The sequence below is a fragment of the Scophthalmus maximus genome, chromosome 6 (genome assembly GCF_022379125.1).
Source record: "Scophthalmus maximus strain ysfricsl-2021 chromosome 6, ASM2237912v1, whole genome shotgun sequence".
In the NCBI taxonomy this organism is placed as follows: Eukaryota; Metazoa; Chordata; class Actinopteri; order Pleuronectiformes; family Scophthalmidae; genus Scophthalmus; species Scophthalmus maximus.
The window spans coordinates 10,561,569-10,587,777 of NC_061520.1; the positions used below are offsets into that span (position 1 = coordinate 10,561,569).

Consider the following 26,209-nt stretch of genomic DNA (forward strand, 5'->3'; position numbering starts at 1 on the left):
AGCATTCCACAAACATCTACAGCCATTGGTACTTCACCCACACAGACTTTGGCCGTAACAGAAACAAGTGAATCCATGACACATACAACTTCTTCCACACCTACCAGCTCAATACAAGCATCATCTACTTCCAGTGTTGAAACTACAAAAACAAGTCTGCCAAATGCCTCCACTACCAACGTTTTCACAACTGTTTCAACATCGTCAGAAACTTCCATATCTGCAAGTGAAACTACAGGGTCAGTCTTATCATCCTCAACCACTGTTGTTCCAACAAGTGAAGTCACAACAAATGCAGAAACATCAATGCTTACTTCCAGCATTCAACAAACATCTACTGCCGTAGGTACTTCACCCACACAGACTTTGGCCGTAACTGAAACAAGTGAATCCATGACACCTACAACATCTTTCAAACCTACCAGCTCAATAGAAACATCAACAACTTCCAATGTTGAAACTACAAGAACAAGTCTGCCAAGTGCCTCAAGTACCAACGTTTTCACAACTCTTTCAACATCGCCAGTGACTTCAATATCTGCAAGTGAAACTACACGGCCAGTCTTCTCATCCTCAACTACTGTTGTTCCAACAAGTGAAGTCACAACAAATGCAGAAACATCAATGCTTACTTCCAGCATTCCACAAACATCTACAGCCATTGGTACTTCACCCACACAGACTTTGGCCGTAACAGAAACAAGTGAATCCATGACACATACAACTTCTTCCACACCTACCAGCTCAATACAAGCATCATCTACTTCCAGTGTTGAAACTACAAAAACAAGTCTGCCAAGTGCCTCCACTACCAACGTTTTCACAACTGTTTCAACATCGTCAGAAACTTCCATATCTGCAAGTGAAACTACAGGGTCAGTCTTATCATCCTCAACCACTGTTGTTCCAACAAGTGAAGTCACAACAAATGCAGAAACATCAATGCTTACTTCCAGCATTCAACAAACATCTACTGCCGTAGGTACTTCACCCACACAGACTTTGGCCGTAACTGAAACAAGTGAATCCATGACACCTACAACATCTTTCAAACCTACCAGCTCAATAGAAGCATCATCTACTTCCAATGTTGAAACTACAAAAACAAGTCTGCCAAGTGCCTCAAGTACCAACGTTTTTACAACTGTTTCAACATTGCCAGTGACTTCAATATCTGCAAGTGAAACTACACGGCCAGTCTTCTCATCCTCAACTACTGTTGTTCCAACAAGTGAAGTCACAACAAATGCAGAAACATCAATGCTTACTTCCAGCATTCCACAATCATCTACTGCCGTAGGTACTTCACCCACGCAGACTTTGGCCGTAACTGAAACAAGTGAATCCATGACACCTACAACATCTTTCAAACCTACCAGCTCAATAGAAGCATCAACAACTTCCAATGTTGAAACTACAAAAACAAGTCTGCCAAGTGCCTCCACTACCAACGTTTTCACAACTCTTTCAACATCGCCAGTGACTTCAATATCTGCAAGTGAAAATACACGGCCAGTCTTCTCATCCTCAACTACTGTTGTTCCAACAAGTGAAGTCACAACAAATGCAGAAACATCAATGCTTACTTCCAGCATTCCACAAACATCTACAGACATTGGTACTTCACCCACACAGACTTTGGCTGTATCTGAAACAAGTGAATCCATGACACCTACAACTTCTTCCACACCTACCAGCTCGATACAAGCATCAACCACTTCCAACGTTGAAACTACAAAAACAAGTATGCCAAGTGCCTCCACTACCAACGTTTTCACAACTCTTTCAACATCGCCAGTGACTTCAATACCTGCAAGTGAAACTACAGGGTCAGTCTTATCATCCTCAACTACTGTTGTTCCAACAAGTGAAGTCACAACAAATGCAGAAACATCAATGCTTACTTCCAGCATTCCACAAACATCTACAGCCATTGGTACTTCACCCACACAGACTTTGGCTGTATCGGAAACAAGTGAATCCATGACACCTACAACTTCTTCCACACCTACCAGTTCAATACAAGCATCATCTACTTCCAGTGTTGAAACTACAAAAACAAGTCTGCCAAGTGCCTCCACTACCAACGTTTTCACAACTCTTTCAACATCGTCGGAAACTTCCATATCTGCAAGTGAAACTACAGGGTCAGTCTTATCATCCTCAACCACTGTTGTTCCAACAAGTGAAGTCACAACAAATGCAGAAACATCAATGCTTACTTCCAGCATTCCACAAACATCTACAGCCATTGGTACTTCACCCACACAGACTTTGGCCGTAACTGAAACAAGAGAATCCATGACACCTACAACATCTTCCACACCTACCAGCTCAATACAAGCATCATCTACTTCCAGTGTTGAAACTACAAAAACAAGTCTGCCAAGTGCCTCCACTACCAACGTTTTCACAACTCTTTCAACATCGTCAGAAACTTCCATATCTGCAAGTGAAACCACAGGGTCAGTCTTATCATCCTCAACCACTGTTGTTCCAACAAGTGTAGTCACAACAAATGCAGAAACATCAATGCTTACTTCCAGCATTCCACAAACATCTACTGCTGTAGGTACTTCACCCACACAGACTTTGGCCGTAACTGAAACAAGTGAATCCATGACACCTACAACATCTTCCAAACCTACCAGCTCAATAGAAGCATCATCTACTTCCAATGTTGAAACTACAAAAAAAAGTCTGCCAAGTGCCTCCTCTACCAACGTTTTCACAACTCTTTCAACATCGCCAGTGACTTCCATATCTGCAAGTGAGACCACAGGGTCAGTCTTATCATCCTCAACCACTGTTGTTCCAACAAGTGAAGTCACAACAAATGCAGAAACATCAATGCTTACTTCCAGCATTCCACAAACATCTACTGCCGTAGGTACTTCACCCACACAGACTTTGGCTGTATCTGAAACAAGTGAATCCATGACACCTACAACTTCTTCCACACCTACCAGCTCGATACAAGCATCATCTACTTCCAGTGTTGAAACTACAAAAACAAGTCTGCCAAGTGCCTCCACTACCAACGTTTTCACAACTCTTTCAACATCGCCAGTGACTTCCATATCTGCAAGTGAGACCACAGGGTCAGTCTTATCATCCTCAACCACTGTTGTTCCAACAAGTGAAGTCACAACAAATGCAGAAACATCAATGCTCACTTCCAGCATACCACTCAAATCTACAGCTATGCTGACTTCACCCACACAGACGTTGCCTGTATCTGAAGCAAATGAATTCATGACATCTACAACTTCTTCCACACCTACCAGCTCAATACAAGCATCAACCACTTCCAACGTTGAAACTACAAAAACAAGTCTGCCAAGTGCCTCAAGTACCAACGTTTTTACAACTGTTTCAACATCGCCAGTGACTTCAATATCTGCAAGTGAAACTACACGGCCAGTCTTCTCATCCTCAACTACTGTTGTTCCAACAAGTGAAGTCACAACAAATGCAGAAACATCAATGCTTACTTCCAGCATTCCACAATCATCTACTGCCGTAGGTACTTCACCCACGCAAACTTTGGCCGTAACTGAAACAAGTGAATCCATGACACCTACAACATCTTTCAAACCTACCAGCTCAATAGAAGCATCAACAACTTCCAATGTTGAAACTACAAAAACAAGTCTGCCAAGTGCCTCCACTACCAACGTTTTCACAACTCTTTCAACATCGTCAGAAACTTCCATATCTGCAAGTGAAACTACAGGGTCAGTCTTATCATCCTCAACCACTGTTGTTCCAACAAGTGTAGTCACAACAAATGCAGAAACATCAATGCTTACTTCCAGCATTCCACAAACATCTACAGCCATTGGTACTTCACCCACACAGACTTTGGCTGTATCTGAAACAAGTGAATCCATGACACCTACAACTTCTTCCACACCTACCAGCTCGATACAAGCATCAACCACTTCCAACGTTGAAACTACAAAAACAAGTCTGCCAAGTGCCTCCACTACCACCGTTTTCACAACTCTTTCAACATCGCCAGTGACTTCCATATCTGCAAGTGAAAATACAGGGTCAGTCTTATCATCCTCAACCACTGTTGTTCCAACAAGTGAAGTCACAACAAATGCAGAAACATCAATGCTCACTTCCAGCATACCACTCAAATCTACAGTTATGCTAACTTCACCCACACAGACTTTGGCCGTAACTGCAACAAGGGAATCCATGACACCTACAACATCTTTCAACACACCTACCAGCTCGGTACAAGCATCAACCACTTCCAATGTTGAAACTACAAAAACAAGTCTGCCAAGTGCCTCCACTACCAACGTTTTCACAACTCTTTCAACATCGCCAGTGACTTCAATACCTGCAAGTGAAACTACAGGGTCAGTCTTATCATCCTCAACTACTGTTGTTCCAACAAGTGAAGTCACAACAAATGCAGAAACATCAATGCTTACTTCCAGCATTCCACAAACATCTACAGCCATTGGTACTTCACCCACACAGACTTTGGCTGTACCGGAAACAAGTGAATCCATGACACCTACAACTTCTTCCACACCTACCAGCTCAATACAAGCATCATCTACTTCCAGTGTTGAAACTACAAAAACAAGTCTGCCAAGTGCCTCCACTACCAACGTTTTCACAACTCTTTCAACATCGTCAGAAACTTCCATATCTGCAAGTGAAACTACAGGGTCAGTCTTATCATCCTCAACCACTGTTTTTCCAACAAGTGAAGTCACAACAAATGCAGAAACATCAATGCTTACTTCCAGCATTCAACAAACATCTACTGCCGTAGGTACTTCACCCACACAGACTTTGGCCGTAACTGAAACAAGTGAATCCATGACACCTACAACATCTTTCAAACCTACCAGCTCAATAGAAACATCAACAACTTCCAATGTTGAAACTACAAGAACAAGTCTGCCAAGTGCCTCAACTTCCAACGTTTTCACAACTCTTTCAACATCGTCGGAAACTTCCATATCTGCAAGTGAAACTACACGGCCAGTCTTCTCATCCTCAACTACTGTTGTTCCAACAAGTGAAGTCACAACAAATGCAGAAACATCAATGCTTACTTCCAGCATTCCACAAACATCTACTGCCGTAGGTACTTCACCCACACAGACTTTGGCCGTAACTGAAACAAGTGAATCCATGACACCCACAACATCTTCCAAACCTACCAGCTCAATAGAAGCATCAACCACTTCCAATGTTGAAACTACAAGAACAAGTCTTCCAAGTGCCTCAACTACCAACGTTTTCACAACTCTTTCAACATCGTCGGAAACTTCCATATCTGCAAGTGAAACTACACGGCCAGTCTTCTCATCCTCAACTACTGTTGTTCCAACAAGTGAAGTCACAACAAATGCAGAAACATCAATTCTTACTTCCAGCATTCCACAAACATCTACAGCCATTGGTACTTCACCCACACAAACTTTGGCCGTAACTGAAACAAGTGAATCCATGACACATACAACTTCTTCCACACCTACCAGCTCAATACAAGCATCATCTACTTCCAATGTTGAAACTACAAAAACAAGTCTGCCAAGTGCCTCAAGTACCAACGTTTTCACAACTCTTTCAACATCGCCAGTGACTTCCATATCTGCAAGTGAAACTACACGGCCAGTCTTCTCATCCTCAACTACTGTTGTTCCAACAAGTGAAGTCACAACAAATGCAGAAACATCAATGCTTACTTCCAGCATTCCACAAACATCTACAGCCATTGGTACTTCACCCACACAGACTTTGGCCGTAACAGAAACAAGTGAATCCATGACACATACAACTTCTTCCACACCTACCAGCTCAATACAAGCATCATCTACTTCCAGTGTTGAAACTACAAAAACAAGTCTGCCAAGTGCCTCCACTACCAACGTTTTCACAACTGTTTCAACATCGTCAGAAACTTCCATATCTGCAAGTGAAACTACAGGGTCAGTCTTATCATCCTCAACCACTGTTGTTCCAACAAGTGAAGTCACAACAAATGCAGAAACATCAATGCTTACTTCCAGCATTCAACAAACATCTACTGCCGTAGGTACTTCACCCACACAGACTTTGGCCGTAACTGAAACAAGTGAATCCATGACACCTACAACATCTTTCAAACCTACCAGCTCAATAGAAACATCAACAACTTCCAATGTTGAAACTACAAGAACAAGTCTGCCAAGTGCCTCAAGTACCAACGTTTTCACAACTCTTTCAACATCGCCAGTGACTTCAATATCTGCAAGTGAAACTACACGGCCAGTCTTCTCATCCTCAACTACTGTTGTTCCAACAAGTGAAGTCACAACAAATGCAGAAACATCAATGCTTACTTCCAGCATTCCACAAACATCTACAGCCATTGGTACTTCACCCACACAGACTTTGGCCGTAACAGAAACAAGTGAATCCATGACACATACAACTTCTTCCACACCTACCAGCTCAATACAAGCATCATCTACTTCCAGTGTTGAAACTACAAAAACAAGTCTGCCAAGTGCCTCCACTACCAACGTTTTCACAACTGTTTCAACATCGTCAGAAACTTCCATATCTGCAAGTGAAACTACAGGGTCAGTCTTATCATCCTCAACCACTGTTGTTCCAACAAGTGTAGTCACAACAAATGCAGAAACATCAATGCTTACTTCCAGCATTCCACAAACATCTACTGCTGTAGGTACTTCACCCACACAGACTTTGGCCGTAACTGAAACAAGAGAATCCATGACACCTACAACATCTTCCAAACCTACCAGCTCAATACAAGCATCATCTACTTCCAATGTTGAAACTACAAGAACAAGTCTTCCAAGTGCCTCAACTACCAACGTTTTCACAACTCTTTCAACATCGTCGGAAACTTCCATATCTGCAAGTGAAACTACACGGCCAGTCTTCTCATCCTCAACTACTGTTGTTCCAACAAGTGAAGTCACAACAAATGCAGAAACATCAATGCTTACTTCCAGCATTCCACAAACATCTACAGCCATTGGTACTTCACCCACACAGACTTTAGCTGTATCTGAAACAAGTGAATCCATGACACCTACAACTTCTTCCACACCTACCAGCTCGATACAAGCATCAATCACTTCCAACGTTGAAACTACAAAAACAAGTCTGCCAAGTGCCTCCACTACCAACGTTTTCACAACTCTTTCAACATCGCCAGTGACTTCAATACCTGCAAGTGAAACTACAGGGTCAGTCTTATCATCCTCAACTACTGTTGTTCCAACAAGTGAAGTCACAACAAATGCAGAAACATCAATGCTTACTTCCAGCATTCCACAAACATCTACAGCCATTGGTACTTCACCCACACAGACTTTGGCTGTACCGGAAACAAGTAAATCCATGACACCTACAACTTCTTCCACACCTACCAGCTCAATACAAGCATCATCTACTTCCAGTGTTGAAACTACAAAAACAAGTCTGCCAAGTGCCTCCACTACCAACGTTTTCACAACTCTTTCAACATCGTCAGAAACTTCCATATCTGCAAGTGAAAATACAGGGTCAGTCTTATCATCCTCAACCACTGTTGTTCCAACAAGTGAAGTCACAACAAATGCAGAAACATCAATGCTCACTTCCAGCATACCACTCAAATCTACAGTTATGCTAACTTCACCCACACAGACTTTGGCCGTAACTGAAACAAGGGAATCCATGACACCTACAACATCTTTCAACACACCTACCAGCTCGATACAAGCATCAACCACTTCCAATGTTGAAACTACAAAAATAAGTCTGCCAAGTGCCTCCACTACCAACGTTTTCACAACTCTTTCAACATCGCCAGTGACTTCAATACCTGCAAGTGACACTACAGGGTCAGTCTTATCATCCTCAACTACTGTTGTTCCAACAAGTGAAGTCACAACAAATGCAGAAACATCAATGCTTACTTCCAGCATTCCACAAACATCTACAGCCATTGGTACTTCACCCACACAGACTTTGGCTGTATCGGAAACAAGTGAATCCATGACACCTACAACTTCTTCCACACCTACCAGCTCAATACAAGCATCATCTACTTCCAGTGTTGAAACTACAAAAACAAGTCTGCCAAGTGCCTCCACTACCAACGTTTTCACAACTCTTTCAACATCGTCAGAAACTTCCATATCTGCAAGTGAAACCACAGGGTCAGTCTTATCATCCTCAACCACTGTTGTTCCAACAAGTGTAGTCACAACAAATGCAGAAACATCAATGCTTACTTCCAGCATTCCACAAACATCTACTGCTGTAGGTACTTCACCCACACAGACTTTGGCCGTAACTGAAACAAGTGAATCCATGACACCTACAACATCTTCCAAACCTACCAGCTCAATAGAAGCATCATCTACTTCCAATGTTGAAACTACAAAAACAAGTCTGCCAAGTGCCTCCTCTACCAACGTTTTCACAACTCTTTCAACATCGCCAGTGACTTCCATATCTGCAAGTGAGACCACAGGGTCAGTCTTATCATCCTCAACCACTGTTGTTCCAACAAGTGAAGTCACAACCAATGCAGAAACATCAATGCTTACTTCCAGCATTCCACAAACATCTACTGCCGTAGGTACTTCACCCACACGGACTTTGGCTGTATCTGAAACAAGTGAATCCATGACACCTACAACTTCTTCCACACCTACCAGCTCGATACAAGCATCATCTACTTCCAGTGTTGAAACTACAAAAACAAGTCTGCCAAGTGCCTCCACTACCAACGTTTTCACAACTCTTTCAACATCGCCAGTGACTTCCATATCTGCAAGTGAGACCACAGGGTCAGTCTTATCATCCTCAACCACTGTTGTTACAACAAGTGAAGTCACAACAAATGCAGAAACATCAATGCTCACTTCCAGCATACCACTCAAATCTACAGCTATGCTGACTTCACCCACACAGATGTTGCCTGTATCTGAAGCAAATGAATTCATGACATCTACAACTTCTTCCACACCTACCAGCTCAATACAAGCATCAACCACTTCCAACGTTGAAACTACAAAAACAAGTCTGCCAAGTGCCTCCTCTACCAACGTTTTCACAACTCTTTCAACATCGCCAGTGACTTCCATATCTGCAAGTGAGACCACAGGGTCAGTCTTATCATCCTCAACCACTGTTGTTCCAACAAGTGAAGTCACAACCAATGCAGAAACATCAATGCTTACTTCCAGCATACCACTCAAATCTACAGCTATGCTGACTTCACCCACACAGACGTTGCCTGTATCTGAAGCAAATGAATTCATGACATCTACAACTTCTTCCACACCTACCAGCTCAATACAAGCATCAACCACTTCCAACGTTGAAACTACAAAAACAAGTCTGCCAAGTGCCTCCACTACCAACGTTTTCACAACTCTTTCAACATCGCCAGTGACTTCCATATCTGCAAGTGAAACTACAGGGTCAGTCTTATCATCCTCAACCACTGTTGTTACAACAAGTGAAGTCACAACAAATGCAGAAACATCAATGCTTACTTCCAGCATTCCACAAACATCTACAGCCATTGGTACTTCACCCACACAGACTTTGGCCGTAACTGAAACAAGTGAATCCATGACACCTACAACATCTTCCAAACCTACCAGCTCAATACAAGCATCATCTACTTCCAATGTTGAAACTACAAGAACAAGTCTTCCGAGTGCCTCAACTACCAACGTTTTCACAACTCTTTCAACATCGTCGGAAACTTCCATATCTGCAAGTGAAACTACAGGGTCAGTCTTATCATCCTCAACCACTGTTGTTCCAACAAGTGAAGTCACAACAAATGCAGAAACATCAATGCTTACTTCCAGCATTCCACAAACATCTACAGACATTGGTACTTCACCCACACAGACTTTGGCCGTAACTGAAACAAGAGAATCCATGACACCTACAACATCTTCCACACCTACCAGCTCAATACAAGCATCATCTACTTCCAGTGTTGAAACTACAAAAACAAGTCTGCCAAGTGCCTCCACTACCAACGTTTTCACAACTCTTTCAACATCGTCAGAAACTTCCATATCTGCAAGTGAAACCACAGGGTCAGTCTTATCATCCTCAACCACTGTTGTTCCAACAAGTGTAGTCACAACAAATGCAGAAACATCAATGCTTACTTCCAGCATTCCACAAACATCTACTGCTGTAGGTACTTCACCCACACAGACTTTGGCCGTAACTGAAACAAGTGAATCCATGACACCTACAACATCTTCCAAACCTACCAGCTCAATAGAAGCATCATCTACTTCCAATGTTGAAACTACAAAAACAAGTCTGACAAGTGCCTCCTCTACCAACGTTTTCACAACTCTTTCAACATCGCCAGTGACTTCCATATCTGCAAGTGAGACCACAGGGTCAGTCTTATCATCCTCAACCACTGTTGTTCCAACAAGTGAAGTCACAACAAATGCAGAAACATCAATGCTTACTTCCAGCATTCCACAAACATCTACAGCCATTGGTACTTCACCCACACAGACTTTGGCTGTATCTGAAACAAGTGAATCCATGACACCTACAACTTCTTCCACACCTACCAGCTCGATACAAGCATCATCTACTTCCAGTGTTGAAACTACAAAAACAAGTCTGCCAAGTGCCTCCACTACCAACGTTTTCACAACTCTTTCAACATCGCCAGTGACTTCCATATCTGCAAGTGAGACCACAGGGTCAGTCTTATCATCCTCAACCACTGTTGTTCCAACAAGTGAAGTCACAACAAATGCAGAAACATCAATGCTCACTTCCAGCATACCACTCAAATCTACAGCTATGCTGACTTCACCCACACAGACGTTGCCTGTATCTGAAGCAAATGAATTCATGACATCTACAACTTCTTCCACACCTACCAGCTCAATACAAGCATCAACCACTTCCAACGTTGAAACTACAAAAACAAGTCTGCCAAGTGCCTCCACTACCAACGTTTTCACAACTCTTTCAACATCGCCAGTGACTTCCATATCTGCAAGTGAAACTACAGGGTCAGTCTTATCATCCTCAACCACTGTTGTTACAACAAGTGAAGTCACAACAAATGCAGAAACATCAATGCTTACTTCCAGCATTCCACAAACATCTACAGCCATTGGTACTTCACCCACACAGACTTTGGCCGTAACTGAAACAAGTGAATCCATGACACCTACAACATCTTCCAAACCTACCAGCTCAATACAAGCATCATCTACTTCCAATGTTGAAACTACAAGAACAAGTCTTCCAAGTGCCTCAACTACCAACGTTTTCACAACTCTTTCAACATCGTCGGAAACTTCCATATCTGCAAGTGAAACTACAGGGTCAGTCTTATCATCCTCAACCACTGTTGTTCCAACAAGTGAAGTCACAACAAATGCAGAAACATCAATGCTTACTTCCAGCATTCCACAAACATCTACAGACATTGGTACTTCACCCACACAGACTTTGGCCGTAACTGAAACAAGAGAATCCATGACACCTACAACATCTTCCAAACCTACCAGCTCAATAGAAGCATCATCTACTTCCAATGTTGAAACTACAAAAATAAGTCTGCCAAGTGCCTCCTCTACCAACGTTTTCACAACTCTTTCAACATCGCCAGTGACTTCCATATCTGCAAGTGAGACCACAGGGTCAGTCTTATCATCCTCAACCACTGTTGTTCCAACAAGTGAAGTCACAACAAATGCAGAAACATCAATGCTCACTTCCAGCATACCACTCAAATCTACAGCTATGCTAACTTCACCCACACAGACGTTGCCTGTATCTGAAGCAAATGAATTCATGACATCTACAACTTCCTCCACACCTACCAGCTCAATACAAGCATCAACCACTTCCAATGTTGAAACTACAAGAACAAGTCTGCCAAGTGCCTCAACTACCAACGTTTTCACAACTCTTTCAACATCGTCGGAAACTTCCATATCTGCAAGTGAAACTACACGGCCAGTCTTCTCATCCTCAACTACTGTTGTTCAAACAAGTGAAGTCACAACAAATGCAGAAACATCAATGCTTACTTCCAGCATTCCACAAACATCTACAGCCATTGGTACTTCACCCACACAGACTTTGGCTGTATCTGAAACAAGTGAATCCATGACACCTACAACTTCTTCCACACCTACCAGCTCGATACAAGCATCAACCACTTCCAATGTTGAAACTACAAAAACAAGTCTGCCAAGTGCCTCCACTACCAACGTTTTCACAACTCTTTCAACATCGCCAGTGACTTCCATATCTGCAAGTGAAACTACAGGGTCAGTCTTATCATCCTCAACCACTGTTGTTCCAACAAGTGAAGTCACAACAAATGCAGAAACATCAATGCTTACTTCCAGCATTCCACAAACATCTACTGCCGTAGGTACTTCACCCACACAGACTTTGGCTGTATCGGAAACAAGTGAATCCATGACACCTACAACTTCTTCCACACCTACCAGCTCGATACAAGCATCATCTACTTCCAATGTTGAAACTACAAGAACAAGTCTGCCAAGTGCCTCAACTACCAACGTTTTCACAACTCTTTCAACATCGTCGGAAACTTCCATATCTGCAAGTGAAACTACAGGGTCAGTCTTATCATCCTCAACCACTGTTGTTCCAACAAGTGAAGTCACAACAAATGCAGAAACATCAATGCTTACTTCCAGCATTCCACAAACATCTACAGCCATTGGTACTTCACCCACACAGACTTTGGCTGTATCTGAAACAAGTGAATCCATGACACCTACAACTTCTTCCACACCTACCAGCTCGATACAAGCATCATCTACTTCCAGTGTTGAAACTACAAAAACAAGTCTGCCAAGTGCCTCCACTACCAACGTTTTCACAACTCTTTCAACATCGCCAGTGACTTCCATATCTGCAAGTGAGACCACAGGGTCAGTCTTATCATCCTCAACCACTGTTGTTCCAACAAGTGAAGTCACAACAAATGCAGAAACATCAATGCTCACTTCCAGCATACCACTCAAATCTACAGCTATGCTGACTTCACCCACACAGACGTTGCCTGTATCTGAAGCAAATGAATTCATGACATCTACAACTTCTTCCACACCTACCAGCTCAATACAAGCATCAACCACTTCCAACGTTGAAACTACAAAAACAAGTCTGCCAAGTGCCTCCACTACCAACGTTTTCACAACTCTTTCAACATCGCCAGTGACTTCCATATCTGCAAGTGAAACTACAGGGTCAGTCTTATCATCCTCAACCACTGTTGTTACAACAAGTGAAGTCACAACAAATGCAGAAACATCAATGCTTACTTCCAGCATTCCACAAACATCTACAGCCATTGGTACTTCACCCACACAGACTTTGGCCGTAACTGAAACAAGTGAATCCATGACACCTACAACATCTTCCAAACCTACCAGCTCAATACAAGCATCATCTACTTCCAATGTTGAAACTACAAGAACAAGTCTTCCAAGTGCCTCAACTACCAACGTTTTCACAACTCTTTCAACATCGTCGGAAACTTCCATATCTGCAAGTGAAACTACAGGGTCAGTCTTATCATCCTCAACCACTGTTGTTCCAACAAGTGAAGTCACAACAAATGCAGAAACATCAATGCTTACTTCCAGCATTCCACAAACATCTACAGACATTGGTACTTCACCCACACAGACTTTGGCCGTAACTGAAACAAGAGAATCCATGACACCTACAACATCTTCCAAACCTACCAGCTCAATAGAAGCATCATCTACTTCCAATGTTGAAACTACAAAAATAAGTCTGCCAAGTGCCTCCTCTACCAACGTTTTCACAACTCTTTCAACATCGCCAGTGACTTCCATATCTGCAAGTGAGACCACAGGGTCAGTCTTATCATCCTCAACCACTGTTGTTCCAACAAGTGAAGTCACAACAAATGCAGAAACATCAATGCTCACTTCCAGCATACCACTCAAATCTACAGCTATGCTAACTTCACCCACACAGACGTTGCCTGTATCTGAAGCAAATGAATTCATGACATCTACAACTTCCTCCACACCTACCAGCTCAATACAAGCATCAACCACTTCCAATGTTGAAACTACAAGAACAAGTCTGCCAAGTGCCTCAACTACCAACGTTTTCACAACTCTTTCAACATCGTCGGAAACTTCCATATCTGCAAGTGAAACTACACGGCCAGTCTTCTCATCCTCAACTACTGTTGTTCAAACAAGTGAAGTCACAACAAATGCAGAAACATCAATGCTTACTTCCAGCATTCCACAAACATCTACAGCCATTGGTACTTCACCCACACAGACTTTGGCTGTATCTGAAACAAGTGAATCCATGACACCTACAACTTCTTCCACACCTACCAGCTCGATACAAGCATCAACCACTTCCAATGTTGAAACTACAAAAACAAGTCTGCCAAGTGCCTCCACTACCAACGTTTTCACAACTCTTTCAACATCGCCAGTGACTTCCATATCTGCAAGTGAAACTACAGGGTCAGTCTTATCATCCTCAACCACTGTTGTTCCAACAAGTGAAGTCACAACAAATGCAGAAACATCAATGCTTACTTCCAGCATTCCACAAACATCTACTGCCGTAGGTACTTCACCCACACAGACTTTGGCTGTATCGGAAACAAGTGAATCCATGACACCTACAACTTCTTCCACACCTACCAGCTCGATACAAGCATCATCTACTTCCAATGTTGAAACTACAAGAACAAGTCTGCCAAGTGCCTCAACTACCAACGTTTTCACAACTCTTTCAACATCGTCGGAAACTTCCATATCTGCAAGTGAAACTACAGGGTCAGTCTTATCATCCTCAACCACTGTTGTTCCAACAAGTGAAGTCACAACAAATGCAGAAACATCAATGCTTACTTCCAGCATTCCACAAACATCTACAGCCATTGGTACTTCACCCACACAGACTTTGGCTGTATCTGAAACAAGTGAATCCATGACACCTACAACTTCTTCCACACCTACCAGCTCGATACAAGCATCATCTACTTCCAGTGTTGAAACTACAAAAACAAGTCTGCCAAGTGCCTCCACTACCAACGTTTTCACAACTCTTTCAACATCGCCAGTGACTTCCATATCTGCAAGTGAGACCACAGGGTCAGTCTTATCATCCTCAACCACTGTTGTTCCAACAAGTGAAGTCACAACAAATGCAGAAACATCAATGCTCACTTCCAGCATACCACTCAAATCTACAGCTATGCTGACTTCACCCACACAGACGTTGCCTGTATCTGAAGCAAATGAATTCATGACATCTACAACTTCTTCCACACCTACCAGCTCAATACAAGCATCAACCACTTCCAACGTTGAAACTACAAAAACAAGTCTGCCAAGTGCCTCCACTACCAACGTTTTCACAACTCTTTCAACATCGCCAGTGACTTCCATATCTGCAAGTGAAACTACAGGGTCAGTCTTATCATCCTCAACCACTGTTGTTACAACAAGTGAAGTCACAACAAATGCAGAAACATCAATGCTTACTTCCAGCATTCCACAAACATCTACAGCCATTGGTACTTCACCCACACAGACTTTGGCCGTAACTGAAACAAGTGAATCCATGACACCTACAACATCTTCCAAACCTACCAGCTCAATACAAGCATCATCTACTTCCAATGTTGAAACTACAAGAACAAGTCTTCCAAGTGCCTCAACTACCAACGTTTTCACAACTCTTTCAACATCGTCGGAAACTTCCATATCTGCAAGTGAAACTACAGGGTCAGTCTTATCATCCTCAACCACTGTTGTTCCAACAAGTGAAGTCACAACAAATGCAGAAACATCAATGCTTACTTCCAGCATTCCACAAACATCTACAGACATTGGTACTTCACCCACACAGACTTTGGCCGTAACTGAAACAAGAGAATCCATGACACCTACAACATCTTCCAAACCTACCAGCTCAATAGAAGCATCATCTACTTCCAATGTTGAAACTACAAAAATAAGTCTGCCAAGTGCCTCCTCTACCAACGTTTTCACAACTCTTTCAACATCGCCAGTGACTTCCATATCTGCAAGTGAGACCACAGGGTCAGTCTTATCATCCTCAACCACTGTTGTTCCAACAAGTGAAGTCACAACAAATGCAGAAACATCAATGCTCACTTCCAGCATACCACTCAAATCTACAGCTATGCTAACTTCACCCACACAGACGTTGCCTGTATCTGAAGCAAATGAATTCATGACATCTACAACTTCCTCCACACCTACCAGCTCAATACAAGCATCAACCACTTCCAATGTTGAAACTACAAGAACAAGTCTGCCAAGTGCCTCAACTACCAACGTTTTCACAACTCTTTCAACATCGTCGGAAACTTCCATATCTGCAAGTGAAACTACACGGCCAGTCTTCTCATCCTCAACTACTGTTGTTCAAACAAGTGAAGTCACAACAAATGCAGAAACATCAATGCTTACTTCCAGCATTCCACAAACATCTACAGCCATTGGTACTTCACCCACACAGACTTTGGCTGTATCTGAAACAAGTGAATCCATGACACCTACAACTTCTTCCACACCTACCAGCTCGATACAAGCATCAACCACTTCCAATGTTGAAACTACAAAAACAAGTCTGCCAAGTGCCTCCACTACCAACGTTTTCACAACTCTTTCAACATCGCCAGTGACTTCCATATCTGCAAGTGAAACTACAGGGTCAGTCTTATCATCCTCAACCACTGTTGTTCCAACAAGTGAAGTCACAACAAATGCAGAAACATCAATGCTTACTTCCAGCATTCCACAAACATCTACTGCCGTAGGTACTTCACCCACACAGACTTTGGCTGTATCGGAAACAAGTGAATCCATGACACCTACAACTTCTTCCACACCTACCAGCTCGATACAAGCATCATCTACTTCCAATGTTGAAACTACAAGAACAAGTCTGCCAAGTGCCTCAACTACCAACGTTTTCACAACTCTTTCAACATCGTCGGAAACTTCCATATCTGCAAGTGAAACTACAGGGTCAGTCTTATCATCCTCAACCACTGTTGTTCCAACAAGTGAAGTCACAACAAATGCAGAAACATCAATGCTCACTTCCAGCATACCACTCAAATCTACAGCTATGCTAACTTCACCCACACAGACGTTGCCTGTATCTGAAGCAAATGAATTCATGACATCTACAACTTCTTCCACACCTACCAGCTCAATACAAGCATCAACCACTTCCAACGTTGAAACTACAAAAACAAGTCTGCCAAGTGCCTCCACTACCAATGTTTTCACAACTCTTTCAACATCGCCAGTGACTTCCATATCTGCAAGTGAAACTGCAGGGTCAGTCTTATCATCCTCAACCACTGTTGTTACAACAAGTGAAGTCACAACAAATGCAGAAACATCAATTCTTACTTCCAGCATTCCACAAACATCTACAGCCATTGGTACTTCACCCACACAGACTTTGGCCGTAACTGAAACAAGTGAATCCATGACACATACAACTTCTTCCACACCTACCAGCTCGATACAAGCATCATCTACTTCCAATGTTGAAACTACAAGAACAAGTCTGCCCAGTGCCTCCACTACCAACGTTTTCACAACTCTTTCACCATCGCCAGTGACTTCCATATCTGCAAGTGAACCTGCAGAATCCACCAAATCTACTGTATCAACAGCAACTATCAATGTTCAAACAACATCCACTGTAAACCCATCTCAGGTCACAATCAGTACTCCGGGAACATCAAGTGCAACTTCCACAATGTCTCCAATTACCACACCTTTGACAAATAATAAGCCACTTTTTACATCAAGCAGTATAGTTACACCAACCACAAATTTATCCCCAGTGTCACATCCTCCAACTACGTTTTCTACATCACGGACCACGACTCCAAAGCACAGTATACAAACAGTAACATCAACTGTTAGCACCATAATCACAACTAATGTGATGACACCCACTTTCCCATTTACATCTGCTGTTAACCCTTACCCAAATACTCCAGTTACAATCCATACACCATCCTCCTCCAGCATGAAACCAAATGAATTGTCAACAAATGTGCTAACTTCAAAGGCTTTGACATCGGCTGAAATCATCACAAACACTTTTACAACTGTCAGTCATTCAGCACTAACTAGCATCCCCCTGTCAAATGCGACTATCACCGGGACAACACCTCAGTGCAGAGATGAGGACTGTCAGTGCATCGGCGGTATCTGTATATACAACACAACACTTGGACGATGTAACTGCGTCTGTCAAGATTTTATCTACGGTGATGTCTGCAATTTTGGAGTAAATGACACTTCTGCTCAAATTGGTGAGATTTTTAACCTACACACATACAGTTCTTCTAAAATATTTTAATTAATCAAAAATAAGTGAAATAAGTTGTAGACTTTTAGCAATACATTAATTTTTTATTGTTTGGGTTTTGGCTTTGATATTATTTTTTATACCTGAGGTTTGATTGTAAAATGTTATTGCAATGTACTGTTTATTGGATATGTCATTGTCAATATACCATTGTCATATTTCTTTTTTAGATACCGGAGCAATCCCAACTCGGAAAGCAAATCTTACTTTGTCAATCGGGATGACTTTCCAGTTAGCTTTTAATGATTTAAACTCACCTGCAGCTCTGGAATTCATCAACGCATTAGAACTGCAGGTAGATAATTCTTTGTTGCATGACCTTATAATCATAACACAAAGTGATCCAATTTTAGATAATTTTCTCATTTACTGATGTTAATATCCAAAAACAATGATTTGTTGAAAATATTTAACCTTGTGTAACTTTAACATTTGTTTTTTTGCTCCAGCTCCAAGCCCTATGCAAAGAAGCGGACCCACACAACTTTAAAAAAGTACAAGTCATCAAGTTATCGTACGTTTTTTACTTAACTTTACTGATTTACCTTAATTGTTTAAAAAGTGAAGACTGCTTTCCTTTATTCATTTTGGTAATTTTTTTTCTCTCCTGTAGAAATGGAAGCGTTGTTGCAGAGAGTGTGGCTGAGTACAACTATCCAAATAATGAAACCCAAATCCAGTTTCTCAACACTCAGCTTGATGCGGTGTTGACTGATATCTTGAATGACACAAGTAACCTAAATAAGGTTTCTCAGGCCTTTAATAACAGCAGTGTGACGCTATATGATGTCACTTTCCAACCAACTGAAATTAAGAGTAAGTTAACCATTTGTCATTTCTAAATATGCACCTTTGACATGTTTATACTTTTTAGGGTCAATGTTTCTTCATGTTTTTTATATTTGTATTATGGTACAAAAAAATAATAAACACCACTTTCTTTTAATCAATCAGATATTACAGACCTGAAGCCTTATGTTAACTGCTCTGGGTTTGCCAATTACACTGCTGGGATTATCAATGGTCGATGGCAGTGTAATGGACCATGCAAAACAAACGTTGATTACTGTAATCATCATGGAGATTGCCTTAATGACGTTTTCAAAGGGCCAATCTGCAGGTAAGACAAAACATTTGTTTTTATTTAATGTTGAAGAAACTTATGTAATTGAATATGTTTGCTTGTAATTAAAATTGTATCAATATAATTCCTTCTTGTATCTTTTTAACGCAGGTGCTATGAGACTAGCCTGGTGCAGTATTATGGCCCACAGTGTGACCTCTCCCGTCGGGGTCCAGGTTTCTATGCAGCTCTGTTCGGATCACTGGGAGCAGCACTCCTGCTCTTGATTATCATTGTCATTGCTGTCATTGTCAAAAAGAGATATACAGGAATGTGGTGAGTTATGATGCCTTAAATGCATCTTTCAGTATAGTTATATATAAATGGTCAACAAGTTTGTTGTTGCCTGATCATAGAGTTACAAACACTGACATGAAACTAATGATACTGTCTCTCTCTTTTAGGAAAAGGACGGACTCCTACTCAAGTAGACTGTCTGTTTTTGAGGAAGATTTCTTTGACTTCTCAGATTCAAGTGTGTTATGGTCTTTATTTACCATTTATTTATTTATAGTAAATTCAGCAAGAATTTTCCAAGCAAGCATGAATTTTTCAATTTTAACATAATCATATTGTTTTACCCAGGTTATCGTAACTTGGGATTTGAAGACAATTACACATCAGAGGTTTTTAGTCCAGATCTAAAAAAGGTTGACACCCAATTGCAGGTATTTTTTTAATTATTATTATGGTATTACATACCTACGGTCTAAGTAAATGATGTCCCTCAAAAATCACAAATAAATGTAAGCTCATAGTAAAACTAATGATAGTAATATGTGGCCCTTCTTGTGTTTCTTCAGGTCACAACAGGACGTCCAGAGGTGTTGAACATCAACCCCTAAATGAAGGCTACTGACTGGCTACAGTTTTGATTTTATTAGAATACTCAATATGATTTTCCAACTGTATTTAACACATGAAATTACATATTACGTATGATTACAATTATAAGTTATTTGTTATTATATTATTTATAGCTTTATTTATGAAATCTGAATTTTAATCAACTGTATCCTCTTGTGACCTCATATAAAACCAACCATCTAAATACAGACTCCAGTGTTTTTATTTATTATTAAGTCACACAGCAACCATTTTATGGGTACTTATTTGTCTTTGAGTTTGAAAAAAATTATTTAGGGGATTTTCAATTATGAGTGTGTGCTATGTGGTGGAGCTTGATTGAATTTAAGGGAACTGTTGGGCCTGGGCAGAGATATGTAATTCTAGTTTTAAATAAGCATAGGGTTCTGTATTTGGCTGTCCCTTGGAGTCATTACCATACCCTGTCACTAGATGGCAAACATGCACTACTTTTTAAAATTGTTTTGCCTTTACAATACATGAAGAGGGTGGAATAATGAAAGGCAGAGGGACTGGGTGAGTTTTAGTCAATTTGTAATGTTCTTTAAAATTAATAGGAGAGATCTGAAAATCCCCAATGGTTTAATCAACCTTAACAGTGACACAATTACCATCAGCACAGTGACAGTCCAATATTATATTATTAACCCTTTTTAAAAGTGCCACTGCACTTCAAATTGCTGGTGTAAATCTCTGTTGCCCACAACTGAACTTCAGAGTTCACTAATGTCTTCTCATCTGAACCATGAACAGCTATTTGTCTCCAACTAGTGGCTGAAGACAGACCTGTAACCAACTTCTTTACCTTCACTTGATGTACTATCCACGCAAGTTCGGACACTGGGTTAAATTTAACCAGCAGCACTTCAGCCTGAGTTAAATATTCACCACTATGTCCTGCCCTCGCAGGTGACATGAAAAGCAAAGTTAGACCCCCAAAAAAGGTTCATTGGTATATTTTCCGGTCCAGGTGCATGTTTTTGGAAAGTGGGATGGGAATCAGAATAACCAGGAAAACACATGGAAAGGCAGCAGAATATACAAACTCAGAATTCCCAGCTGTTTGGAAATATGACAAATTGTAGTTATGCAGTTTCATACTATAGCAAGAAGTGTACATGTACTGTACATAACATACACAAGCATTGAGGTCTATGACAGGATAGGTATTCTAAAAGTGGATCAGTCTGAGGTGGAGGGAGATTTTACACTTTTCTATCACGTCTTTTTTTGTGTGTAAACGTATAACAGTTGCATCTTTATATTGCAATTCTCCTCCTAGATTTCAGAGTGAGATCTTTCTGTATAATAATGATTTCTCAACACACGTATTTGTTCTTTCTAACTTTGCAGCAGCATTAAATGTGATTCAATACATTTTTTCATCAATGAGTTTTTGAGTGCAGCTATAGAACCAGCTCTTTTACTCCTGCATGATCATTATTATTACGCCCATTTTACATATTTACAGTAGTGAAAGGGTTGTATTAGTGTTTTTTCTCCTCATTGTCACATTAGAAGGTTGTTATTTTTTAAACATTGTTCCCATTACCTCTAAATCCTTAAGTTCTTCTATCACTGCAGACTTGAGTCATGAGTCACAGAAAGCAGACATGGTCTCTTCCTCTCAGATAACTGCAGACTCATCAGCACAGGCAGCCTAGCAACTAATGAGGCAGTGATCATAACTACTGCAATCATTCTTATCATTAAAATGAGTTTGAGCAACTTATTAATCCATCAAGAGTGCCAGCCAAGGACTTCTATCTAATTAACCGAGGCCAAAAATATATCTCATGGAAGTGAAATTCCGTGTCCTCGATGCCTGAACATGAGATAGCACCAAAGCCCAGGGGCGAAGTTAAAGTTAACAAGTTATTTTAACAAAGAAAAGCTAAGTGAGGACCGTCTGAGTAAATATTCTCAAGTCAAGTTTTTAAAAAATCACGAAAATGGTGAATGTGCAGCCCAAGCGCGTTCGGCCCGAGAACACTACGATGCCTTTTGGTGTCGCATCGGTGCAAAAATCTTTTGCTTTTCTATTTATTCAGACAACCACACACCTTGTTAATTCACCTGGCACCTGATCTTTCTTGCCTCCAGCAGACTATATTTAAAATGAACAACCCGTCTTTCTTTAGTTGCTATAGTCACCACCCATGCTGTCACCTAGCAGCTCACTTGAGAGTGAAACAAGCGAAAAGTTTTGAAGGCAGCCTAGACAGTTCAGACTGCAGCCCTTTGTCCCACTGAGGGAATACAAAGCGAAATAAATTGCTACTAGCACAGCGAGCCTACAGGAATGGTCACTGCCTTGCTGAGAGCTTACGGAGGATATTGTAGCTGCAGCTAAATTGCAGCTTATAATTATTTGGCCTCTAATGCCGTGTGTGGTTCGCTGTGGTTTCGGCTGCATGCCGAACCACATGGACTCAAGTCAAGAGGAAAACATTTGCAAAATTGTTAAGTGCTTAAAAAACCCCCGTGGGTGCAAAACTGGCTGCCACCAAGCATCTAATCAGTCATGCAGGAGGAGACTGCTATAACCAGGAAGAAGAAGGCAATATATTGTACACCTGTCAGTCGACCATTGTAAGTCACTCTCCTTTCTCTGGATAGAGGCCAGTCACAAAAAGGCACAGCATGAGGGTGTGTGGGTGATAAAACAGGCCAGACAGCCGAGCTCAGCGCTCATGACAGATTCAAGAAACAGAAAGATGCAGGCTCATAAATAAGTCATTTTATTTTTTGCTTTCTTTTTAAAGACTATATACTTATATCTACTATTCATATTAACAAATGGAATAGTTAAATACTGTACACAGCATACTGTACTCTCCCAGTGCATGTCTTCACCACAGCAGAGAATAAACAAGTCTTCATTCAGTTTTATTATTTCTAATAAGACATGTGAATACCTTAAGATTAAATAGTATCAGTGTATGATGTAAACTTTTTTTTTTCCTCTTTCAAACACTTAAGTCAAAAGCAACATTGTGTTGGCAATGGTGAGAGAAAGTATACTTCAATGACCGTTTGACCTTAGCAGTTATGTTTCCCAAATTGAACACCGTGTTCGATAGCAAGGGTTACTTCAATACATATGCTACATTTACTATATCATCCTGACGCTTCTTGAATAATCTACAACAATAAAAAGTTCATACATTTTCTAGGCTGCCAGCAGCCAAAGTCTCTCAGACCACACCCACTGCAATCATGTAAGGCAGGAATGCATGAGCAGAACAGGAAAGTCTGTGTCAGGGAGGTAAACCCTGCACTGTCTTTGTAATGCATCTGTATTAACAGGTTAGCCTCCTCACATCTCTGTGATCTAAGATCTGCCCCGTCTGAACTCTCTGTTCAAAGGATATTCGGTTATACTGGACTTTGTGTCACTGTTAACTGAGGTGAATTAAAACTTCAGGTCTCAGGTCGCAGATGTGACTTCATGTGTCGTAAATTATAATGTCAGATTGTTACCTTAGGACACAATTTAAATTGGGGAGTATATGAAGTATAGGATTGATATCAAAAGGGAGGTAGTATTTGAGGCAAATTCCTTCCAGGCAATGTCTCACAGCTTGACCCAAAACATTAGCTCCACCAACTGTTTGATGGAATTTCAGTAAGAATAGCATACATTCATTTATGTTCCAACAGGCCAATTTCTGTGAAAGAAAGCCATCTGAGGGCTGAGCTACAAAAAAAAACAGGTACTGCGAACAAGCCAAGCTCAGTAACAAATAGGGATGACTATTCACCAGTATCACCAGAACACTTTTCCATGTCCACGCACATACATTTACACAAACGCACTCATCAACAGACAACCGAACCATCGAAGCTGCTCTAGACATTCCATTGGAAACATGCATAGCTACCAGTACTGTACCCCCATCTTAGGACAAAATGTATCATGACAAAGTGCCATGTGGGAAACACACATTTACACGGATATAGTGGCCTGAATAAGACTGAAAACTCATCGAGGCAGGGAAACCATCAGTGTTGATATATAATAGCAAACAGTAAGAAGATTTGTGCGCAAGCATCCTTCACTTTGTTAAAAATTAATTGGCCTTGTGTTTAGACTTCATATATTAAGCAATCCACGGTTACATTATTGACCTTCTGTCCCCTGTGAGATACGAAAAGCAGCGTCAGAAAGCCCCGGCGCATCTCACAAAACAGCCTTAATCTTAGACACAAAATACTGAGCAAATGAGGTTCAAGGCCCGCTTGTACCTTTCTGACTGTACCACATAAATCGGCAAAAAAACCCAAAATAAACAGCACAATATTGAATGTCATGAAATAAAAATCATATAAAAAAATAAGCTCTGCGGTCTTGAATTTTGCCCACGACCTATAGTCAGAGATACAATTTTTAAGAAAAAAGTATCCGGATTGTGTGCTACTCCAACATTACAAGTAACTGAATACAGTGCGCACATACCCTGTGTGATCAGAATACATAAGGGGTTCATTAAAAACACAAAAAACAGTAAAAGCAGCAATTTGAGGGTTGTTAACATCCAGTTTCACTGTTTTGTCAAGTGGTTTTTGCTCATGTACGGTAGAGTCCTCTGCTACCTCCACTAACACTATTCAAACTAAATCCACGTTCCGCCTGATGTCGCGGTCCCAGTCTGATACGTCTGTATTGCGAGCTGCAGGGCTGTCCATGACCCGAGGATATTTCTCCACACGTGGCGAGTCCAAGAAGGACGGCCGCCGTTAATGTGTGAGATAGTAATGTGTGCTGCTGACCTTCTCGCCATTCTCCATAACAGGAAGGATGCAGGGGGAGCCCTCACTGTTCTGTCTCTGTAAACCTCGATAGCTTACATAATTGGGATCTGGTGCAAAGCTTTGGGTAGGGGGCATCACCCCGTTAATGTACGTTGGGAGGCTCTTGGGGCTCGGGGTACGCGAGCTGCCTCTGGACAAAGGTTCCCTTGGCGGCACCTTGGGTGGTTTGTCCTCATCACTATAAGCCCCGGATGAGACCTCGGCTGACCAGCGGCGGTAGTCTCCTGTCTTGACTGTTCGAGGAGGGATAGGGGGCGGCACCTCTGGTTTATCCATACTCTGCGTGTGGCGTTTGTGGTAAGTGAGGCGCAGCAGCGAGGGCTTGTTAAAGGATCCAGCTGGGCCAGAGTGAGAGCGCCGCAGCCTCCTCTGAGCCTTGTCCTGCTGCCTCTGACAGACCACCGGCTCAGGCGGCTCCGGTCGCCGCTGCTCATTATGTTCCCGTACTTCCTGCGGAGGATGTGTGTGATGGTGCTGTTGGGGCTGCCGCTGGCTCTGTGGTCCGTCGTAGTAGGAGTAAGCATAGTTAATCCGCCCGCAGTCCCTGAAGCTCCTCCGGCTGAGGACCCCATATCGAAACGGAGACGATTTGCGACACTGATCGGACACCAGACAACAGCTGTCATCCGAACTCGTGAAAAATTCGACCTCATTGTCCATGGCCTGCTCGGGGGAGATGTCTGTTTGTAAAGGGATGGGGGGCAGAGGCTTGGAGCATCTGTCCGGTGTCTGTGGTGGACTGCTGCACACTGAGAGCCTCTGGAATATTGGGACCACCTGGTCGTCATCAGCAGGACTTGGGGTGGAGGGTTCAGCACTGCAGGACAGGGAGAGATGGGAGGGCCGGCATTTCTTTGGAGGTAATCTCTGTGTGTGGGGACTGTGCTTTTGTCCTGGCAGAGAGGAAAAGGAGGACAATTGCATTAACGTATTAAC

At 41.8% G+C, this 26,209-nt stretch overlaps 2 protein-coding genes across 2 annotated transcripts in view; one reads left to right on the forward strand and one right to left on the reverse strand.

Moving 5' to 3' along the window:
- LOC118310109 (mucin-3A) overlaps nt 1–20,642 on the forward strand; it is a 49,542-nt gene extending 28,900 nt beyond the window's left edge. The window contains exons 2-10 of the mRNA XM_035632931.2: nt 17,601–18,412; nt 18,639–18,763; nt 18,918–18,982; nt 19,082–19,284; nt 19,423–19,588; nt 19,703–19,867; nt 19,996–20,066; nt 20,177–20,259; nt 20,395–20,642. Coding sequence (XP_035488824.2) covers nt 17,601–18,412; nt 18,639–18,763; nt 18,918–18,982; nt 19,082–19,284; nt 19,423–19,588; nt 19,703–19,867; nt 19,996–20,066; nt 20,177–20,259; nt 20,395–20,436 — 1,732 coding nt within the window. The 3' untranslated portion in view covers nt 20,437–20,642. The remainder of the gene's footprint in view (nt 1–17,600; nt 18,413–18,638; nt 18,764–18,917; nt 18,983–19,081; nt 19,285–19,422; nt 19,589–19,702; nt 19,868–19,995; nt 20,067–20,176; nt 20,260–20,394) is intronic.
- A 2,541-nt stretch (nt 20,643–23,183) lies between these two features.
- The window catches only part of errfi1a (ERBB receptor feedback inhibitor 1a), a 40,160-nt gene continuing 37,134 nt past the window's right edge, over nt 23,184–26,209 (reverse strand). Inside the window, exon 7 of the mRNA XM_035631063.2 lies at nt 23,184–26,166. Within this exon, the coding sequence (XP_035486956.1) occupies nt 25,199–26,166 (968 nt within the window). The 3' untranslated portion in view covers nt 23,184–25,198. The remainder of the gene's footprint in view (nt 26,167–26,209) is intronic.